General features: G+C 46.0%; 1 protein-coding gene across 1 annotated transcript; it reads right to left on the bottom strand.

Annotated features, from left to right (window-relative positions):
• Positions 1-217: 217 nt before the first annotated feature.
• Positions 218-14,627, bottom strand: LOC126528611 (carbohydrate sulfotransferase 5-like). The gene is made up of 3 exons (XM_072284549.1): positions 14,181-14,627; positions 10,246-10,500; positions 218-500 (listed from the first exon to the last, which is right to left on the bottom strand). Exons 1-3 carry the CDS (start codon positions 14,625-14,627, stop codon positions 231-233), a joined length of 972 nt encoding a protein of 323 aa, XP_072140650.1. The 3' UTR covers positions 218-230.
• Positions 14,628-23,376: the final 8,749 nt, after the last annotated feature.

Below are 23,376 nucleotides of genomic sequence, written 5' to 3'. Positions count from 1 at the left end.
AGCTTTGCTACAATATATATATACCTTGTCGCCACTTTTTAGCGTCCGCACTGAGCCCGCCAACAGCTTCAATGCAACAGATAAGAATTCCTCACGTCCGTTTCGTGGTGCTGCCGTGCTCGCATCGACAGCAGAACGGCCCTGGTCCCGACGCTGATTCTGGCGCGCGACGCGTATTGGCCGGAGATGTGCACGCAGCCATGGGGACGACAGGCACCCATGCGCAAACGTCACAGTTCGTAACCCAGTCTTTTGATCACGCGTCGGCATGCCCGGTTGATGTGTCGAGCGTGGGAAGGCTTGATGCTCCGCTTCCACGCGTCGACCATGTCCTTGGAGTTCCTGGATGTCGCGTATGGATTGCGGCGCACTCTTATGTTTCTCTCGCTGGTGTGGGACTCGATGAATTTTTTGACGAACGTAGTGAAAGGCATTCCGAGTGCGTCGTACAGATTCACGGTGACGTTTAAGGGGTCCATGGCAAGGTCTTCGTAACGCACCTGTGAAAATGAAAACCAGCAAAAGGTGGAAGTTAAATGACAGTTAAATTTGTAACTATAAGATGATACAGTGAACCGTTGTCTAATCAAGATTATATATATATATATATATATATATATATATATATATATATATATATGCGGGCGCGTGGTACGCGCCCGCATGTATCGGAACTTTCTCGATTGTTATCGGTGGTTCTCTTGTCACCGAGGCTTCTGTAATCTCATTGCATGAGCGACGCCAACTGTGTGGAAGTTTCTGCAAGACACGCGCGCACCCCCGATTACTCTGGAGCCTTCAATGACTTGTGTATAAAAGCGAACGCGCTTGACCCGCAGATCAGATTTTTGACGATGGCCGACTGTGTTCACCACTATCGTTGTTTTTCGATTGCAGCCTGTTTTTGAGGGCACAGGTTCGCCCGAGAAAACCCTAGTTTCGACAATCACAGTCTTGCTGCCTTCTTCACCGTCCCTACTACGTAACATCATGCGGAGGTGCTAGTGCGTTCATGTTCAGAACGCCCCCGCAAAGCCGCGAAGGAAGCCCGAACCCCGAAGACAACACCATCGTCGCCCAAGGCTAGCGAGCTAGCCGCAGACTGCAATGATTGCCCCTGGAGCACGGCTTTCTGCTTGATCAGACCAGGAAGACCGTGGCCAGCTCAACAACCATAATGGTAGCACCAGCGTCACCCATCGTGCTTCAAAAACCCGGAGAGCCCCCTACCTTCAGTGGAGCTTCTTCGGAGCATCCGGAAACCTTGCTCCAAACCTTCGAAAGAATCTCGACCTTCAACAACTGGACCTCTGAAGATAAGCTACGTCATGTGTATTTCTCCTTGGAAGATACCACGAGGACTTGGTTCGAGAAATGGGAGCCCACCCTTACAACGTGGCACCTGTTCCGCAGTAACTTCCTGAGGACCTATACAAGCCTTGTCCGAGAAGAAAGGGCTGAAATTCTGCTGGGAATTTGAGGGAAACTACCAATTGAGACCATCGCCATCTTCACGGAAGAGATGACCCGTCTTTTCCGGTACGCCGACCTGGAAAAGTCGGCGGAGAAAAAAGTTTGTCGTTTCCTAATGCGGGGCGCCAAGCGACAACTTTTCGCCGGACTGATCCGCAACCAGCCGAAGACGGTAGCTGAGTTTCAACAAAGGCATCGACCATTGAGGAAACTCTGGAAATACGGACGAGGCAATATAGTCGCCAGTGCGCACGCCGCAGTGCGCCAGCTAAGCACTGGGTTCCGACGACGTCCAACAGACCATCAGGACTATTGTGCGCTATGAACAGCGCAAGATCTTGCCTTCGTCGCAACCTCATGTGGCTTCGGTCACTGCCATGGTCAAGGAGTAACTACAGCGATCACTTGAAATTTCTCAGGTGCAGCCCCAATCGCCGCAACCCCCAGACAGAAGCGATGACATACGCTGCCGTCGTCCGCCGCCATGGTCCTCCTCCACGCCCGCGCCAGGGCCCTGTTATGCAAAAAGAGGTGAGGCGTGCAGACAGGACACAAGAGTAGAGAAGTGAACAACACGAACGCCGACTATCAACTGAAGGGAGCACTGAGGCGAAAAAAGAAAGAAGACACAAAACTAATCTGCGCAAGCTCAGGAATGCCACGTGTCAGTCGGGTACATGTGCCGGTCTACGTGAGAAATAGCTGTTAAGGCCCTTCATCTCTTCCTTGTGTAAAGTAATCGAAGGCTGACTCCCGCACGCACTTCCAACATTATAGATATGCCATGCCTCTACCATAAGAGGCGTATCTTCATTCTTATGCCTGTGCAATATCGTGCATTCGTCTAACTCTGGCGTGCAGTTGCAATCTTGGCAATGTAGGGAAAGATTTGAAGGCGATCCACCGGTTAACGACCTTTTATGTTCCATTAGCCTCTGGTTGATACACCGTCTCTTTTGCCCTACATAGAACTGGCCACAGCTAAGGCGAATTTTATGAACCACACCCATACGACAGTCAGTCAAACTTTTGTTCTTATTGTGCTTCACTGGAGAAATATCTGTTCTATTTTTCCTTTTAGCTTCTCCTTTTTCCTCTGTACGGCAGCGCATATCTTACCTAGCTTATTGGGAGAAGTGAAAGCAACATTAATATGATATCTACTTGCAACTTTTTAAGCCTCTGCGACACTTACTGAATTTATGAAATGGCCACTACTAGTTTTTTTTTTTGCTATTACTGCTTTCTGTAATCACGTCCGTCCCCCTCAAAACCAACTTTAAACGCTCAGCCACAGTGGCCACTGCTGCACTAGGATAACCTGCTTCTAATAGGCAGAAATGATTACAGAAAGCAGTAATAGCAAACAAAGAGTAGTGGCTATTCCGTACATTCATTCAGTGTCGCACAGGCTTAAAAAAGTTGCAATTAGATATGATATTAATGTTGCTTTCACTACTCCCAATAAGCTAGGTAAAATATGCGTTACCGTACAGAGGAAAACGGAGCAGCTAAAAGGAAAAACAGAACAGATATTTGTCCAGTGAAGCACAATAACAGTCTTACTGACTGCCGTATTGGTGTGGTTCATAAAATTCCCCTTACCAACCAGGCCGCGTGCTGCCTGGTTGAAGCTCTGCATCATCTGAAGATTATCTTGGTTCCGCAGCGAACTTCACTGAGTCTGCGTCGCCGGTATCGGAGGCAGCGCCACCTGGACCTATGAAGGCACCAGCACTGGACCAACTCGTTGGGATTTGCGGACACAAGCAGCATCTACTGAGTTGTGCGTTTTCCTGCCATAGGTAGGCCATCATTTTGAGTTGTTCGATTAGCCCTAGGTGATTTCTGTGGCCGTTAATCCCCCTGCGTATGTGCCTTTTTTGATGTTCAAATGGGTGTGGATCTGTGCACGTACCGCGCACGCGTTAGTTTGTTTGCATGCCGCAGTCACAGTAGGGTTGCGCTTTTACATGACAGCTCGTGCTTTATTCGCGCGCTTAGCCCTAGACCCTCATTGACATTGCTGTGCATTTGTCTCGCTCTGCTCGTGCTTCGAGCTGGAGACGTGGAGAGTAACCCCGGGCCCAGGATCGAGGACGTGCTGACCTTTCTGAAAGAGTTTCGGGAAGAAATTTCATCCGATCTAAAGCAAGTTAACCAACAAATTGCATGCTTGAATACCCGGGTCAACGTCATTGAAAAAAAAATTTGTAGCGTACCGGAAGTCAAAAAGCACTTTGACGCTGTCAAGAATTCTGTTCAGGAAGTTAAGACAAATATATCTAAAGCAAATGAGCTCGTCGATGTTGTGGACGACATAAATAACAGAATGAGGCGCAACAACCTTATAATCAATGGTCCATGAAGGATATGCCGAATCCGAAGCGATTGTGAAGGAATTTTATTCCGCTCACTTGAAGGTCAACGTTGGTGACATTGAACGTGCTCATCTTATTGGTCAGCGTCGTCACAGTTTTCACCGTCCTATTATAATTAAATCCCACAACTTTAAATCTAAAACAGAAGTGCTACCAAATGCCCACAAACTGAAAAACCTCGAGTCCCCTAAAGTGTGGATAGGAGAAGACTTTTCGCCTGAAGCACAGTTGGCTCGTGGGAAGTTGCGCGATTTTGCTAAGAGCAATCGTGAAGAAAACGAACGTTTTTCTATTCGTTTTACGTCCCTACATTTTATAGGTTCTGTTTACCGGTTTGACTCAGTCACTAATAATGTTGTACAGGTTGCTGCAAGGAGCCAACCTCCCAGTAATTGACGAACAACAACTGAGAGGCGTAAGGTTACATTGATACATGCAATCTCGTTGCTCTTGGCAAATTTCCGCAATTTCCTTTCTCACAAAATTGACGCATTGAAAATGCTCATACATTCTTGCACCACAGATATAGTAATAGGTACGAAAACATTGCTTTCCAGTGACATCACTAACAGCGAACTTGCACTTGACCCATTTTTTTAATCTTTCGAAAGGACCGGGAAGGCTTCCTAGTTATTATAGTCATTAAAGATGACTATGAATCATCACTAGTGATAGTCGACTCTCCTTTTGAAATAGTGTGGGTCTCTGCACGTATTGGACATGCGCAATGTGTCATTGGTGGATGCTATCGTCCACCTGATAGCCGTTTGGTATTTGTTCATATTTTGCAAGGATGCTTTACAGCAGGTCATATCCCAGTTCCCAAAATGCATATTGATATTAGGGGGTTAGTTTAATTACCCAAGTATCGAGTGGTCGACTTTGTCCTCAAAGGAAAATAGCAACAGATCTGAGTGCCTTCATTTTCTACAAACCTTGCATCTTCATCTTATAACTCAAGTCGTGCGCGGAACCAACTCGGGGTGACCATGTACTAGATATTATGTTAACAAGTTACCCAGACCTTGCTGCGACACATGTACTAGAACCATTAGGTGATCACAGGGTGGTGCAATGTTCTTTTGCATTGAAAAGTGCCAAGAAATATATATCGAAAAAATTCATTCTCAACCACGTACGCGCCGACACTGGCAGAATGACTGGTATGTTAGCCTCATTTACAGCCAACTTTGCAAACAAATTTCAAAACACAAAGATAAATGATAACTGGAGCTTATTCTGCGATGAACTGAAATAAGTTGAATGCATGTATGCCAAAAATGACCATGCGCTCAAAGCAGAACGATCCGTGGTTTAACCGCGAAGTGAAGAAGTACATCAACAATAAAAAAAGAGCGTTCAGGAAAGCTGCCCGAACAAATGCTCGAGAAGACCAGCAAAATTACAAAACCATAGTGCGCCATGCAGAAACTGCAAATCTCGAGGCTAAAGATAATGTCTTTAATTGCACCCTTCCCAATATGATAAAACCTGAACCGAAAAAGTTTTGGCAAGTTGTTAAGCCAAAACCAAATCACACTGCGTCCTTACTAATTTGCGAAAACGGAGCAGTGCTTAGCTCAAGAGATAGCACATAGCTATTTATCAAATGCTTCTCTGCAGTTTGTACTAAAGAACTGCCGCTTGATAACACTCACACACTTGAACAATTATCTATTCAATTCCCTTTTTCATCGATCATAATATCAGAACATGGTGTCTCACGTGCAATTGAAAGGCTTCCTCATAAATCCAGCCCGGGTCCTGAAGGTGTAAGTGCTAAACTTTTGAAATTAAACTCGCACTACTCTTCAGTTTTGTTATCTATAATATCTAAGCAGTCACTAGATACGGCGTGCCAACCGGAAGATTGGAAATCAGCATCAGTAATATTGGTATTTAAATCTGGTGATACAGCAGGCCCTAATAATTACAGATCTATACCACTAACATCTATTTGTTGCAAATTACTGGAACACATCCGATACCCTCACATTATAGCCTATCTTAACGATAATAACCTGCTCCTAAAAAACCAACATGGCTTTCGCCAAAATCCCTCATGTCAGGCGCAACTATATAAACTTGTAACAGATATTCACATTTCTTTGCACAAATTGATTAGTACAGATGCCACTTTTATTGATTTTTCTAAAGCTTTTGAGCGGGCACCTCATAATGACTAAAACTGAAAGTTAGAAACCTACAGCTTGACTACAACACGACGCGATGGATTGAGGAGTTCCTAATGAACATATTTCAAGCAATTAGTTTAAACAGCTGCTTTTTTAACCGCACTCTCGTCAGTTCGGGAGTTCCTCAAGGGTCTGTCCTTGGTCCACTGCTATTTTTAATATACATCAACGACATCACAACTAATATTACTTCACAAATACGCCTCTTCGCAGATGACTGCGTCTTCTATAATCAAGTAAGCTGCCCTGCCGACATCTCTGTGCTGTAGCCTGATTTAACAAAGCTAACTGACTGGTGTGACATATGGCAGATGGAAATTAACATAGCCAAAACTGAACACGTAAAATTTGCTTCGATAACTCGACCTGCCTCTGACCAGTATACAATATGCGGTATTGCTGTTGACTCAGTATCTTCAATCAAGTACTTTGGTGTCCTGTTTGCCTCCAATTTAACCTGAAATTCTCACATTGAACACATCACCACAAAAGCATGCAAAAAACTTGGTTACCTTAACCGGCACTTACACCTTGCGAACACAGATAAGACTTCTCGCATGCAGTTCTCTTGTCCGGCCCTCTTTAGAATATGCGTGCATAATTTGGCACCCCCATCACTCTAAGCTCATGAACCAACTCGAATCAGTTCAAAATAAAGCTGCGTGGTTCATCTTAACTTCATGCACCCGATATCAAAGTGTGTGCGCCTTAAAGAAATTATTCAATCTCCCGTTACTTGATATGCGCAGGAAATTATCACGGTTGTCCTTCTTCCGTAGCCTTTACCACAGCAACATTGCATTCGCTCGAGCCCATATTCTTCCCGCTCCCCATATCTCGACCCGCGCAGACCATGTTCATAAAGTAAAACCTATATTTGCCTGGACTAATGCTTACCAAAATTCGCCTCTATTTTTATTTATTGTCGAATGGGACTCGCTACCGTCAAACATTGCCTCGCTTACGGAGTCATCATCACTTCATGCAGTGCTGCTAACCTAGTTAGAGCTTATCAACCTGTGCGAACCCACATTTGCTTGAATATTTACTTAAAAAGTGTTTTCATATGCTCGGCATTGCATAAAATTCTTTCCGTTTCATCTTGTATGTATCTGTGTACGTTGTTTACCTAAATCCTCATTCCATTCTATCATTAAACTCGTGTTCTGATGGGTACTGGTTGTCTACATCGCATTTTAGGTTCTTATGCGTTTTTCACGCTACCAAATATTGTATTTAGCTCCGTTTCTCTTTTATTTCTTTATTTTATTCAATTTTCTTTGTTTCTGCTCGAAATTTAGATCATTTTTTATTGTTCCTAATTCCTTCATATATTATTTGCATTCTACACATTCCACTTATGCTTGAATTTCTTCGCCCCTTCCTATGCAATGCCGTGATGGGCCCTTAGGGTACTCAAATAAATAAAAATAAGTAAATAAATATCGCATGGGGAGCTTTCGCGGTTGTTTGACGTCACGCTACAGACAGGCGAAGTGGGTGCGATGCGAAAACTTTCGACCAATAGCAGAGCAATAATGGGCGAAAAGGCGTCAAAGGAGAAATAATTGTTTTTCTTTCGTTCGGTGTAATGCATAATCAGTGTGTACACATCTATCAGGTTGGGAACTCTCGTGGTTTTCGTGACGTCGCGCGACAGAAAGACGAGGTGGGGTCGCGAAATAAAAAACATTTTTTCCCAATCGTGGGGGCACATTGCAGAATTAGAATAGAAAAGTTTCCAACAGGTTTACTTCATAGCGTCCCTTGTTTTGAAGCAAATAGTATCGATTGGTAAGGAAATCGGTTGCTCTAGGTGTCCGGCACCATCTTGGTCAGTGTTCTCGGCTCCAAAATGAGAAAAGTCAAGTGAAGAGAGGTGGAGACGCGGCCCCGTGTTTTAGAGGTGCTGTGGGTATGAGGTAACATCCCGGAGAGTGGTGTCATGGTTTGATCTGTCCTTTGATTCCCTCCGCAAAGGTTGCAATATAATGATTATAGTAGTGTCAATTGCATGATGTTACATGGTATGTATACCTCCGGATTTATTACGAGTACAGGCGAAGCAGGTGCCGGATAAATGAATGAATGAATCAATCGATCAAAAATAAACAAAGAAATAAATATATGCAGAGAACATCATGACGAAATAGTGATTACTGCTGCTTCAAGCTTCGGAACTACAGTGATTTCAAAAGCAGCAACTCAAGTGGAAGGTAATGCACCATGACACCCAGTAGGTAAACTCTCCTAAATAACAAAGAGCCTACTAAAACAACAACAATGCATTAAAGTGCTTAACTCAAGAGATAAGATAGGATTCGCAGAACTGTGAACGCTGATAAAGAAGAAAGTCAGTCATAATCGAAATTATAACGTCGGAAAGATGCAGGAAGCAGTAAGAAATGACTGCCCCATAAAATATGTGAGAAGAAAACTTGGCATAGGACTGAGCAAGACGTATGTTGTGAAAGATAAACACAGTAACGTCATCACTCATTGCCAGGATACAGTAAACGCAACAGAAGAATTATATACTAACCTGCACAGTACCTAGAACCACCACGCAACTTTCATTGGACGCAATGAACAGGATACAGAGGCTGCTTCTGTAGAGATTAAGTTAAAAGAACCTTGCAAGACCTTTCCAGGGGAAACGAGGCAAGAGAAGATAGAATAACAGTCAATTTAATCAAGGATGGAGGAGATATCTGATGCTTGAAAAGCTTGCAGCCCTTTATACGCAATGCCTCATGACTTCAAGTGCATCAGAGAGCTGAAAAAATGCTAAGAAAAAAGATGTTAAAGTATTGAAGAAATTGGTTACTTAACTTGCTTTCAATGTTGCGGAAAACACTCTCGAAGGCAATTTTCAAAACAATCAGGAAAACACTTGAATTCAATCAACCAAGAGAGCAGGATAGTTTCAAGAAGGGATATTCTACAATGAATCGCGCCCATGTCAGCAATCACGTAATTGAGGAGTCTACGGACGAAAATCAACCTATGTATGTGGCTTTCATAGAATATGAAAAAGCATTTGATTCAGTAGAGACACCAGCTCTCCCGGAGGCATTGCCTAATAAAGGAATACAGGACGCAAACGTGAATATCTTGGGGAAATAGCTACAAAGATTCCACAGTTACCTTGATTCTCCACAAGAGTAGAAAGCTGCCTATTAAGAAAGGGGTCAGGCAAGGAAAGGCAATCCCCTCAATGCCACGTGACACGTCACGTGGCATTGCTTGCCTAGAAGTTTTCAAGCTATTGAATTAGGAAGCCTTAGGAGTGAGGAACAACGGCGAATACCGCAACAACCTTGAGTTCGCAGATGACATTGTCCTGTTCAGCTACGCTGGGGAGGAACGAAATGCAACAAATTATTGAGGTTCTCAAGCGTGAATGTGTAAAATTAGGGTGGTATAACAATATGTAGGACACAAAGGTAATGCTCAATACCCTGCCAAGGAAGCAAGAATTTATGATCACCAGTAAGTCTCTAGAGTCTGTGTAGGAGTAAGTTTATCTAGGTCAAATATTCACAGCTCCCCCTGATCATGGCAAGGAAATTTACAGAGGAATAAAAATGGGTTGGAGTGCATATGGTAAGCGTTGCTACATCCTTACTGGAAGCTTTCCTCTGCGTTGAAAATAAACGTGTACTATCATGGCATTCTACCGGTGTTAACAGATGAGGCAGAAACTTGAAGGTTAACAAAGATCTACGAGAACCAGTTAAGGATCCCGCAAAGAGCGATAGAGCGAAAAGTGATAAGAACGTTAGGAGACACGAAGAGAGCGCTGTGGATCTGAGAACGAACTGGCATAGCCGATATTCTGGTTGACATTAAGAGAAAAAAGGAGCCGGGCAGGTCATGTGATGCGAAGGGTAAATAACCGGTGGACGATTAGAGTTACAGAATGGGCGCCTACGAAGAAAAGCACAGTCGTGGACAGCAGAAAATGAGGCGTGGATATAATATAAAATCTTCAGGCGCAAGTTACAATCAGCTAGCGCAAGACTGGGGTAATTGGAGATCGCTTGAAGAGGCCTTCGCCCTGCACTGGACATAAAGGTAGGCTGATAAAGATGATGATGACTGCTTCAAGCCTGAGCGAAGCTGTCAATCAGGTTCTTTTCCTTTAGCATGGGAGCTTCGCAGCCACTGCGTTCACAACTACTTTTGAGCCTCACCTGTATTGTCGGGCCGGGAAACTCTCGGCGAAGATTCTCAAAGACGTCCAGGTCGCGCTCGATCTCGTCGCACAGCACGCGGGCGCTGGAACAGTCGGCCCTACCACGGCACCAGCCACGTTTCTGACGCGACAGCCAGATGGCGCGGGGGTCACGGACTAGGTGCACCACACTGAATTCTCCCGCAATTGGCGTTGGCCCATCCAGTAGAAAACGCCGCACGGTGTCCATGTCGATGCGCACCACCTTCATCACCTGCGGTCCGTGTGTAGTACTGATTTACTCCACTAATGTGTGCGTTCAATCATCGATTGATATAGCGCAAATAAATCCGGCTCGATTCCACTGTCGGTCGGATTTCTTTTCGTTATAGATGTCCGAAATATGGCGAGCCTGGAAATACCTGCCGACCTATTAACCAGCCTACCACAAACTGCCCGAAATGGGGTATATAATGCTACGCATAACAATTGTCACCAAGCCGACTATAGCAAGAAGCTGAAAAAGAAAGTTGACAGTCACTTTAGCGCTGGCTAATTTGAGCGCTAAAGACGTGCTGCGATTTTGCTTGCGATCCGTCGCGCGACACGTTGGAGTCCGACTTGCCGCATACGACGATTCGGAACACATGGTTCGAATAAGCGAGTGGCGCGTAGCTCCGCCAAGAATCGGCGCCCCTCCATGGACACTCGGAATGACTTCGCAAATGAAGCCAAAGCAACCGTGTTTGCACTCTCGTTTTAAACAAAAGATGCAAACATAAACGCGACTGTGCGAGCAGCGTAGACGTGTTTTCGCAAAGGCCACGTCCGCAGTGTCGGCTCCGTCGACAGCCGCCGATGACTAGGAGCCGGCAGGCCTAGCTCGCTCGGCTTGTCGAATCGAAGGCGAAAGACTGCGCGCCCACGAGACATTTATCAAATTGTTGGACAGTCTCATTCGCATGCGTTGTTACGTGCTATTACTTGTTTTCTCCCACCAAAGGTTCCGGGTTCGATTCCCACCGAAGTTCGAGGGTTCGATTCCGAGGAAAGGTTGAAGGATCGTGTGCCTGAATTAACTATGTCAAAATAATTGTGCATTTATTAACTTTGTCGTAATTAACAACAAAAGTCGTGGGGTTTGAATACCACCAAAGGTCGAGGATTCAACTCCCACACAATGTTGTCAAATTCTTCCATTTCCTGGAATCGAACTTCCTCAATCAAAAGCAAGCAAGACATTTCAATCTAAGTATCTTTAATATACAGAACCGGCGACAGAAGCAATGCTCTAAATTGCCCTCCTTATTGGAAGGCAAACTAATAAGAACTTCAATGGTGCCTTATTTATGTCAAGCTTGACGTGTATGCCAGAGAGACATATGGTGAACAGCTGCTCAGAACATGTTCAATAAATGCATGAAGAATACCGACGTGAACATGCCGTTTAGAGAAAGTGTGTTGCTAAGCACTAATCTGAAGAATGCCAACGATGGGTTTGAAGCGTCAGAGCGTAGCGCGCGACGCGTCGGCGCGAGGTTGGCGAAAACGCAATCAGGGACGCGTAGACAGACATTGGCCATTTCTCCGACCCGTCGTCATAGTAATTTTAATAGTCTTTTTGAATTATTATTCAGATAATCGGAATAAATCTTCAGCTTGTATTTGCCGAACATCGGCTAGAATCGTACGGTAACCAAGTGACAAGAGAACTATAATCTAAAACTAAAAACTAAAACTATAAAACTATAAACTAAAACAAACAAAAAAATATTTTTTTTTTCGTCGCCGACACAGACGCGCCGATGCAATGGGCGTGGTGTCTCGCGCAACCGAGTTGCGAGGTACGTTCACCGATGAACGCGAACTTTCAGGCGCACGTGCTACTGCGTGAGCTCTTGGGCGTCTGAAGGCTCGGATGCTGTGGTGGAGCGCTCTGGAAGGACAGCTGGTGATGATGATAATTGATGTATTGGCATCCCTTTTGAAACAGTGCGGCCACAAATAGTCACCCAGCATAGCCTTGGCGCTCCTTGGCTACATCTGGCCCTTTAATCCGGAGTCCCCCACTGCGTCATGCACGCCTCATAATGTGATCGTGGTTTCGGCACGTCAAACGCCAGGATTTCATAAAAAAAAAAAAGCTGCTTGAACCATCAGACGTAGAACGCACGACTTTGAAGCTTTCCGCACGCGAAAGAGCGGTGGCGCACGGGTGAGTAGTACGTCTGTTTCATTCCTCTGGAATTCGAGCTGCTATCACGGTGGTAAAATTCGCCATAGTTATTTCCAGCTTTCTTTTTTTTTATTTTCTTGCTCTTCTCGTGGGCCTCGAATGTGTATCCTCGTGGGGCTCCTCATGCAATGCACATTGCTTTGAATTCTTCTCGAAACTAGTTTGGAGACGGTTACCCAAAATATTTTTTTTAGAAATTTTGGGGCTTCACTTGCCAAAACCACGATCTGATTACAAAGCAGGCCGTGGTGGTTGGTTCCAGATTAATTTTAACCAGAACGGGTTATTTAACGCGCAGCTAACATACGGCACATGGCTGTTTTTGCATTCAGCGCCCATCGGAATGCGACTGCCGTGGTGGGAGTCGAACCCAAGACCAAGAGCTCAGCAGAGCAACGCCTTGCCACCAGGCTACCGATGTGGGGAGGAACGATTACCACTAAGCGCCGCTACGTAGGGACTGCCTGTGCTACCGGCCGCCCTTCGCGATGCACGGCGATCGTCGAGGAAAAAAAATTAGTTAACCGCCAGCGTTGTATATCTAAACTCGAAAGAAAGGGCTTCAACCCCGTAACGTCGGCAAGAGTGAGTGCCGCTCGTTACACAGTGACAAAGGGAGTATAGCGCCGCTTCCTGGCGTAGTAAGTCTCTCGCACGTTACCTACACACATCCACCCCAAATGACACGTAAGCTTATGCCCACTCTATCGCCAACGTATCTAAGGTAATGAATGGGCGCACACTTGAATCAATGCGCCGAAGCATGGGAGACGGTGGCTACCGACAACACATGAATGTCCGAGGCTGAACGTCTCATGGCGGTCCACCGAGTGGGCGAGTGACTTGCGATAATGCGTACTTGCTACAAGCTATTGCAATGCATAGAACATCTAGGTTCCAAGTGTTGAGCGCCGCAAAGTTTAATTTGTCGCAACTGAGCACATCCGTGTGCGGTTAGGCAGAAAATAAACGACCGCGACCGCACCACACAGCTTGAATGAGTCAGCAACGCGACAAGCTGCTGCTGTTAAAAACGTTTGTTAAATACAGAACGCAGAGAAAACCACGCTGATCTTGATTGAATTCATAAGCGCAAAGTTTGGGCACGTTCGAGTTCTAGCCTCGATGTTAGTGCAAGGACCCTATAGGCTGCTCGCGCCTTTTGAGAGGATGTAACGAGCTCCGAGAGCGCTGGCATGTCTTCTGAAGCTGCGGCCAAAGCTTCTTTTCATCCACCCAGCCATAATCTATTCGGTATCCGCCGAAACAGACGTTTGCTGAGTCGCACCGGCGTCATGCTTATCCATTGTAAACACGGAGTCAAGAGAGGTAACTGAGGCAAAGAGTACGGACGTCGCCAGGTGATCAAACATGGTGGCGCACACGGGATCGCCGTGATAAGGGTACATGAGTAGCAAAAACGATACGAGCGTAAAACACGCGGACATCCACACATTCTGATAGCGGCACCATATTTTCTTCTCCTGTGTCTATTGAGAGACAGATGCTACATAAGCCTCGTTGATCACCTACCAACCTACTGTCGCTGTTAAGCGGCAATGACTCTGTACACAGTGATCATACGAACAGCGCATACAAATACAGACAAAAGAAAGGCGGTCATGCAGTCTCCTGCGTTCTTTCTGAAAACAAAATGTGGCACTCACCATGCAACTGAAAGCCTAAACAATGTAAAGTATACAACCTCATCGGCTTACCTGCGTCGGCGCTGTCTTGCACACAGCGTTGAGAAATTCGGGATCGAGGCAGATTCGTTTGACGCCGGCGCAGGCGTTCCACAGATAACTGTTCTGCCTGAACGGGTGAGGAAACTTCATGGCCAGTCGCAGGTGGTCCGCGTGGTTGGCGAAAGTGCAGCTGAAGAAATCCGCGATGTAATCGAGGCCCCTAAGGGCCGCTTTACCAGACAGCCGGGACCCTGCGGAAAGCGTCCGCAGAGGCTCGAAGTGGTAAAAGGTCTGTGGGTTCGCCGAGAGCAGCTGACCCAGGAAGGACGACCCTGACCGGAAGTAGGCGACTTCCAGTATCCTCCGGACTTTCTTGGGTTCCTCTTGAGGATAGGCGTCCGCGAACAGTTTCAGCAACACGGCTTTCGAGGCTGCCGACAAGTTCCCGTAAGGCGAGTTTGTGTCGCTCAATGGCATCGCAGACTTTGAAGTCACGTTACCTGCTTCGGCACCTTTGGCCGGATGCTTCGTTAAGTAGGTTACCGTCGAGTTAGGGCTGATTGTGATGGCAGCCGTCGTGCCTGTCTCGGTGATTGTCGAGGGTGTTCTAGTTCTCCTAACCGATAAAAATTCAGAGACGACCTCGGTCACAGGCTGTGGTTGCGTCGAAGATGGGGGTGACCTAGAGAGAATGTCCGCAGTCGCCGTCACGTTTTTCGATTTTACTTGTTCTGAATGACGGCGAAAGTAGTGTCCGTCAACTGCACTGTTGCGATGAAGGGCGCGGATAGTGACATTCCAAGAAGAAAACGAAGCGCTGTATTGCCCGCGCCGAAAGATGCAGAACGTCGTCACCAGCAGGGCTGCAGTCAGCAGTTGTCGTGGTCCCAGCCATGCTGAAAGCCGAACGTGACATTACAAGCTTGCTTATTACAGGAAATAGGGTTATCGCAGCATCAATCACTGCCTCAATCATTTGTTCTGGCAGAGGCAGCGATTGGCGCTGCCTATGCTATGATTGAGGACCTTAAATAAGAAAGTGCAAGAGTCGGGTTGAAGATTAATACGTAGAAGACAAAGATAAGGGTCAATAGCCGGAAGAGTTCAGAACCACCAGTCAGTTTCTAGAGTCTGTGGAGGAATACGTTCACCTAGGTCTATTAATCACAGAGAACCCTGTTCATGAGAAAGAAATTCATAGGAGGATAAAAATGGGTTGGATCGTATACGGCAGACACTGTCAGCTCCTGACTGGAAGCTTACCATTATCATTGAAAAGGAAGGTGTACATTCAGTGCATTTTACCGGTACTGACATATGGGGCAGCGACTTGGAGACTGGCAAAGAAGCTTGAGAACAAGTTAAGGACCTCGCAAAGAGCGATGGAACGAAGAATGCTAGGCATATATAACCTTAAGAGACAGAAAGACAGCGGTTTCGATCAGAGGGCAAACGGGTATTCTAATTGACAATAAGAGAAAAAAATGGAGCTGGGCAGATCATGTAGTGTGCAGGTTAGATAACCGTTGGACCATGAGGCTTACAGAATGTGTACCAAGATAAAAGAAGCGCAGTCGTGGATGGCAGAAGACTAGATGGGGCGATGAAATTTGGAAATTCGCGGGCGCTAGTTGGAATCGGTTGGCGCAACACACGGGTAATTGCAGATCGTAGGGAGAGGCCGTAGTCCTGCAGAGGACCTAAAATGGGCTTATGACGATGATGAATCACTTCCACGCATTGTAACGCCGCAGTAACTGTTCGAACAATAGGCCTGATGACAATTCTCTTTTCAACTCCTACGTGTAGAGCTTTACGTGGTGCTGATATCATTCGCCACATCACAAGCACTCACTAAGTTTTCGAGGAAAAAGAAGGAGCTTTGTTTTGATCGCAATGTTCAATCTAATATAAGCGTTGAATGTTAGAGAAAATGTTATTGGTTCGTATGAGTGTTTCCAGCATATTGTGAGCAAACTGCGGAAGCACTAGCCGCCTTAATTCTCACACAGCACGTGAGTTCAATGAAGAACCATCCGCGAAATGTAGAGCCAATTTGCGCATCGAGTATCAAGCATACAGAACTCCTGCTTCCGAGCTTTAAAGCGGCACGAATAACTGGTACCGCGATAATTGCTGACTACGCTGCTGCTGGGGGCCTTCATTTGACGAAAAAGAACACGAAATCACAAAAGTGTTAACTTTTACAAATATAATCACGCGTGTTATGCGCCGGAGCGCATCATGACAAATCATGCCCATCTGAGGTGGAAAAAAGGCTCTTTTGTTGCGACATGTGAGAAACTGAACTGACAAACTTGCCACCTCGCAAACCTATCGCAAGAGGTTTGGTTCATAATATATAAAAACCCGAAGTTTTAGCTCTTTCGCAGAACTCGGTGGTCATTCAATGCTTGTTTTGGTATTCTAACCACATATCCAAGCCTACAAGACACCGCAAATCGGCTTTTGTTTGTGTGGCACGGACGCACGTCTTCGTGGCAGGGAGCGCGCTTGTGCCGTGAGCGATATAAAACGAATTCATGAATAAAACTTGCACATTCATCGTCACCTCGCAGAAATCTCTGCAGACTCATATATTTTAACTGAAGAGCACATGACATTTCACGACTTGCTTAACTCTTGTAAATTTCTTATTGCAGTGGCGTCAGCACGCGCGTCACTCCCTAACACGTCACTGGCTTGAAAAATGTGTCGCGCACTTGTCCTTCCCTTGCCGTTGACGTGGTTTACATGTGTTTACAGCAATGTGGGCCTAGGAAAAAAACAAAGCTCGCCTCGTGTTCCAACGTGCATCGCTAAATTAGGGTAAATACATTCGCGGGTTTTGTGGGCCCAAGTCACGAGATGATATGAGGTGCGCCGTACAGTGGTGGACTCCGGAATTGACTTGTAGCAGCTGGGTGTCTTCAACGTGCGCCTTAAATTATGAGTGCACGGCCTTTTGCATTTCGCCTCCCATCGCAATGCGACCGCCGCGACTGGGATCGAACCCGCGACCTCGACCTCAGCAACACATCGCGCCATAGTCACAAGGCCATCGGGTTGGGACAGCGTGTCGCTCTCATTCGTTCATTAAGCGATCAGATCCTGGGAATTGAGGCCGCTGAATGGCCGGCACTCTCAATCAACAAAGTAATATCCACGGGGACTAAAACGCGTACTAAAAGAGCAAACGAGAAACAAAGGTGAGGAATGCGTCGTGAGGCGAATGGTAATGAGCCGCTCACCTTTTGCGCATGACTTCCGGCTTCGGCTAATCATGTACGCGGTTCAACAAAGTCGGCGAGCCTTTTTGCCGTATCTGCCGTCTTCGAATGAGAATGTTGAATGCGGCTCGGCGCCGACTCTAAAGAGAGGAAGCAAAAGAAAGAAAAACGACGAATGCTTAAGTGTCGCCAACTAAGATCCGCTTCAAACTCACACCGAGGGCAGCTACGCTGAAAGAGCAATCCTCCACGGAAACGTGACCCGAATAGTAACAATAAAAAATACAAAATAAAAGAAAGAAAGCAGCATTGTCTCAGCTTTTTTTTTTTTTCCAATGCGCCCTCGACACAAGTGGCAGCGAGCAGCACTAAAGGGCAAAAATAGCATCACAACGTTTCCTTACACCAACGCGTTCTTGGTTCGTTATCGGAATGCAATAGGCAAAGCAGTGCTTCCTCCGCGAAAGGAGCAATGAATTTGGATCGCGCTTCAAACCAGCTGCCTCTAAATAATGAGTCTAACCTTTCCGAGGATGTCAGCTGAGTTCGCGATATTCGAATAGGAACATTGCATAGTGTATACAATTCGGCTCAGCGTTAACGGGCGCAGCTATTAATTGTCATCAATTTTAAAGGAGCCCTGCAGAAAACATAATACTGAGAGTTTTTTAAAGCGATACTATAAGCGCATCTCACAAAGTTAAGCAGCGGTTCTAGTTCCTGAACACGAATTGTAGCAACAAAGGAATGTCCTATAGTATTCTCAAGAAGCTCCCGCCCTGAACCAGGAACTAAAGATTTTGACAAAGCACCAGTGAAGCGATGACTAGGTGAGCACCCCAGATAACTGATAAACACACTTCGTGCTGTGTGCATATAAAAAGCGAGTTGCACGGATAACTCATCCAGCTGAGGGCCGCGAACGGTCACTATTGTCAGAAGTACTACGGAGCCGATCTGGCACTCGATACTGACAATCGGAGTAACCAAAGAGTGGCAAGGCAGTATGGAAATCAGATGTATTTGTTTAAAAGGACTGAGGCGTTGCCGTTTTTGTATAAAATGTATAAGCATCTAGGACAATTGTCCTGACGTGTGAAACACGACTAGCGTGATTTGGTGCACGAAAACGTGAATTAGTTAAGGGGCCCATCAATACGTTCGGATATCTCGAAAAATCAAGTGGATCATGTAGCACCTGACGCGCCAAGGACCGTGTCTGCAAAGTGTTGCGGTGGTGTGCGCCTTAATATCCTGATGCGTAATGATTCGTAATAGGGCTTAATAAAGCGGAGTACAATCCTCAGCGAACAAATTGGGAGGGAACATTTATTTACTCACATACGTTAGTATATTTGCGCAATTGCAAAATTAACATATTTACAAACAGGGAAGCATATGATGACAGGAAGATTCCACACAGGACACCAGGAGACTGCACCATATTTGAATGCGTGGGAATTGTGTCTCGCTGCCAAGAAGTTGGGAGGGGGGGGGGGGGGGGGGGGAGGTGTTGGACAAATGCTTTTACCTCATTATAGTGAACTGTGACGTCAAGCCTGGTGATTTGATAATAAACAGATGTCTCAGCTCTTCATGCGCTAATGGGAAGCCGTGATACCGGTTACATTTATTAGCCTGGATAACGTTTTCTGTTAAAAAAAAACACAATACCTAGTGCTGGAAGCTGACATGCACCTGTAGGCAATTTTTTTTTAACCTTGGGAGCTGTTCAGAGCCTACCTATCTATATAAAGTGATTAGATTTTCGTGTTAGTTGCGCTTCAATGTGTGTGTCTGTAGTTCAAATACTTCTAATTGCAAGGAATCTGGCAGTAAATGCACTGGAAAAAATTGGCTGAAGGCTTAGCTTGGTTAAGCCTGGAAGATTGCGAAAGCAATACCCTTGGCTGCACTTTGGTTCGACTGATGGTGTGGAGATGGTTGCCCTTTGTTAAACTTATGGCTATACATCATCCGACATAGCGCAAGGCAGCGTGCCGACCACTGCGAGGAGCCGAGCTGTAGCCCCATTTATCCTCCTAGCGTGACGTCACACCAGCGAGCGCCCTCTCTCGGTAGCGCCGCAGCAGCGGCGCACAAGGCTTTGCCTCCACCATCGATGCCACGAGCTGGGGCCCCGTCTCTCGGTCTGGCGTGACGTCACACGGTCACGTGACGCACAGCTGTGTAAGGAGGCGCCACGACCACCGATGGGCCGAAAGTGCGAGCAGTATTGCTTTCGCAATAAAAGGACCGCGCAAGAAAGAAGGACCAGGACACGAGAGAGCGACACGCACCCAGCTCTGATAGAACGCGCACAGTTTTTTTATGAAGCAATGAAGGAATAAATATATAGGGTACTACCATATGTGAATGATCGGCAAAAATCTGGAATATCATTTGCAATGCTGATAATGATAACCACGTACCTGCAGAGGACACGAAATGCTTGCCATTAAAGCCTTCTTAAGATACGCCATTTCGCGAGATGAAAGTGCGGCCGAAGGAGAGCAGACTCATGAGCTATCAAACTTCCTAATGAAATCTGCCTCAATGATTTCACGTGTCAGCTCTGAACTATGTTTAGCCTGCTCTTCGCTTTCTTCAAAGTGGTGCTTACACCCGTGGTCGTGGCAATGAATACGCCGATGGCCGCATACCGTGTTGTGCACATTGTTATAGTGCTCTCTGGGACGATCTTTTGAGCACCGTCCTGTCTGTCGCACGTACTTTTTTCCACAAGGGAGAGGAATCACATACACCACGCCAGTAATGCAGGGCACTAGAGCCTTCCCGTGTTTCACAGTAAAATGGCCTGCCTGGCTTGTGACGCCGACTTGCAAAGCTTTGCTAGTTTTTCTGGAGCGGGAAAAACCACCGCAACACTAGCGCGTTGCCCTACCCTCTTCGGTTTGTGGGACACACCATGTACACATGGAAGTAGTGCAAGCTTTTTCTTTTCCGCTGGCGGACGTGGTGCTCGATCAGCTTCGCCAATGCTTGATTTGCTTAAAGAGCTTTCTCCGCTACAGCTGATACTAAACATAGGTCAACCTGAGCATCAAAACTTTATTGCGCAACATGCGACATTACCTTCTGAGGGAAGTGACAAGGCGCACATTAATGATGCCTGTTTTGGCTAATTTCTAATGTGCTGACTGGAAAAAGAGAAGCGGTTTCCCCCTCCTTGGTTCGAACGACCAGCATAAATGTCCACTGGAAATGCGCAGCCTGACGTCCAAAAACCTTAAACAGTTATTTGCGGGTTGTTCATGCGTGGGCTTAAACGGATGCAGGTTTTTGCTGAATACATCTAACATTTTTCCTGCAACCTGCTCAAACACCTCCTCCGGGCATTCAATGAGAACTGAAAAATTATCTGCATATCTGCACACCTTTGCAACGGGGCTCGTATCAAGAACGGTTTGAATAATGCGGTGTTTATGTGCGAGATACATAACGCTGAGGAGAAGCGCAAGACATGAGCCTATGCAAATTCCACTTTTCTTTATGTGCGGGCTTTCCTCCCTAGAGACAAACGTAGATTTAAGATAAAATGGCAATTCTAAAAACCCACTAACCGGAATTCCTGTCTTGTTCTGGAATGCTAACAATCCAAACTTGTCTATGCATTTTTCTACACATCTTATCATCTCACCATGTGGGAGGGAATAATACACCTCTTTTACATCGATCGAAGAAATCCTCAGACCCTTATTGTTTCCTTTCAAAAATCTGTTGACAGCGTCGTAATCTCTTACCAGATAGGGATCGTCAATGGTTAGTAGATTAAGCTTATTCTGCAGAAATATGGCGACAGATTTCTGCCAAATCCCCTTTTCGGTTACAATTAGTCTCTGAGGACAGTCAAGCTTGCGAGTTTTAGCGGTAAAAAGCAAGTCCAAACTTAGCTTTGCTCATTTATCAACCGATTTTACGAGTTTGTCAAGGCCAAGCGCATTGCAAAGCCTCTTGGCTTCGAATTTTACTTTGGTGAGAGAAATATCCTCACGTCAAAAAACGGATTCAATAGCTAAAGTCGCTTTGGTATTGAAGATACTGGAAGGCAACACAGCAAAGCCAGCTTCTTTGACAGAATGTAAAAGCACCAGGGATCGCGCCTTCAAAAACGAAGCTACATGTCTAGTCGGCAAAGCATTACAAGGTGGTTTTAGACGTAACAAAACGTCTACACCTTGAGATACAGACCAATTTGATTCGCTGTCCGGAATGCGTTGAGCAATTTTTTTGACAAGCGTGAGTAGTTCACCTGGTGTTTTCCGAGATTCCACAGCGAATTTCGGTCCAAGACTGAAAGGCTGTCTCACTTTCTCTGGCAGTTCCACGTCACCCACAATGTGCACACGGTTGCTTGACTGCGGCGACTTCTTCGGAGTGATGTCTTCGGAATGATTCCTCTCTCTTGTGGAAAAAAGTACATGAGGCAGACAGGAACGTGCTTCAATGATCGCCTCAGAGAGCACCATAATAACATCCCTATTGGAAAATCCTATTTAAATTCAAACTGGTTTATACAGGTTTAAACTGGTTTTAACAGGGACCTGTTTAGCAACAAACAGGTATAAACAGGACCAGTTTACACACGAACAGGTCTGAACGGGGTCCCGTTTGGCACGCAAACAGGTATAAACTGGACCAGTTCACACATGAACAGGGCTGAGCGGGGTCCCGTTTGGCATGCAAGCAGGTATAGGCACGACCAGTTCAAGCAGAAATGGGTCTTAACAGGGGCCCTGTTTGCAACTAAACTGGCTTATACTGGACACAGTGGCACCATATAGGGTCGCCTGTTTGGCACAAAAGCTGGTTTATTCTGGAGCTTTTTGGCAACCATACTGGATGGTATCATGCATACGAGTTTAATGCTTAAATAGAACTGGGGAGGAACTTTTTATTGTTCGACATCCTGACAATTTAGCCCCTAGTGCTAAATTGGGACCATTATCAAGCTCTACAGAAACTGCGTGACCACCTCGGAACATTCACAGACCAAACTGCGATATGCTAGCTGCGAATTTCAAACCGATTCCCGCTCCTGCCAAGTTGAAAAAGACACAGGAATTCCTGCTGCAACTACAGTAATTTCTGTTGTACGACAGAAGTTCCTAACGTTTCTGAAGTTGCGACAGACATTTCTGACGTTACGACAGCGATTCTGACGTCGCAACAGAAACATTCGGTCGCGACGGCCAAGAGTTCTGAAGTCGCAACAGAAGCACTTTCCGTCGCGGCCCTTTAAAATGTCAGCTTCGCATAGGTGGTGTACACTGTACTTTTTTTCTTGCGCGGTATTCAATCGTGCTTCTTTGGAGCCGGCAGTACTGATAGCACCGACACCGGCATTAAAGTCGACGTTGCCAATTGTTATAATTGTGCCGTGACGACGCGGCACCAGCAACGCCCTACCGGCCTCCTCAAAATCGGCCGCTGATCAAAATCATACCATCTGCGGGAATGGCTGCGTATCCGCTTTGTTTTATTTGGTAAGATGGGGCACACAGGCCTGTGTACTTACATGACACATTAGTTAATTTCCCAGAAATATTGCACAAGCATATGCGAAGCGGGAAAGAAGTTTTGGATTGTTCCACAAAGTTGCGTGAAAAGCTACATGTCTCGCTCGGGTCTCATTAATCTGGTACAGCGCTGCCGTGAGAAGCCAGTATTCTGTCGAGATGAAGACTCACCCACGAGTGTTTATGTAGCTATATTGTATTGAACACACGAATTATATGCGAGCTCAAAAGTGTAAAGAGCAAGAGACAACTGTCGAAATTAGCAGTAACAACCCTCAGTGTCCCCGGTCACCGTTGTCTGTTTCTGAATTTCGTATGAAATATGGATATCGTTACAGCAAAATCGATGGTCTAGCACTCCACGATGTACCTGTCGATGGTAAAAACACTTTTGCTCATCTAGAGATGCGGCAGTTGACGCGGTGAAGTGAAAGCGCATCGTGGCTTTTAAAATGC

Source organism: Dermacentor andersoni, chromosome 9, assembly GCF_023375885.2.
Source record: "Dermacentor andersoni chromosome 9, qqDerAnde1_hic_scaffold, whole genome shotgun sequence".
Taxonomy (NCBI): Eukaryota; Metazoa; Arthropoda; class Arachnida; order Ixodida; family Ixodidae; genus Dermacentor; species Dermacentor andersoni.
The sequence above is the reverse complement of the archived record's forward strand: the minus strand, read 5'-3'. Positions and strand labels throughout refer to the sequence as shown.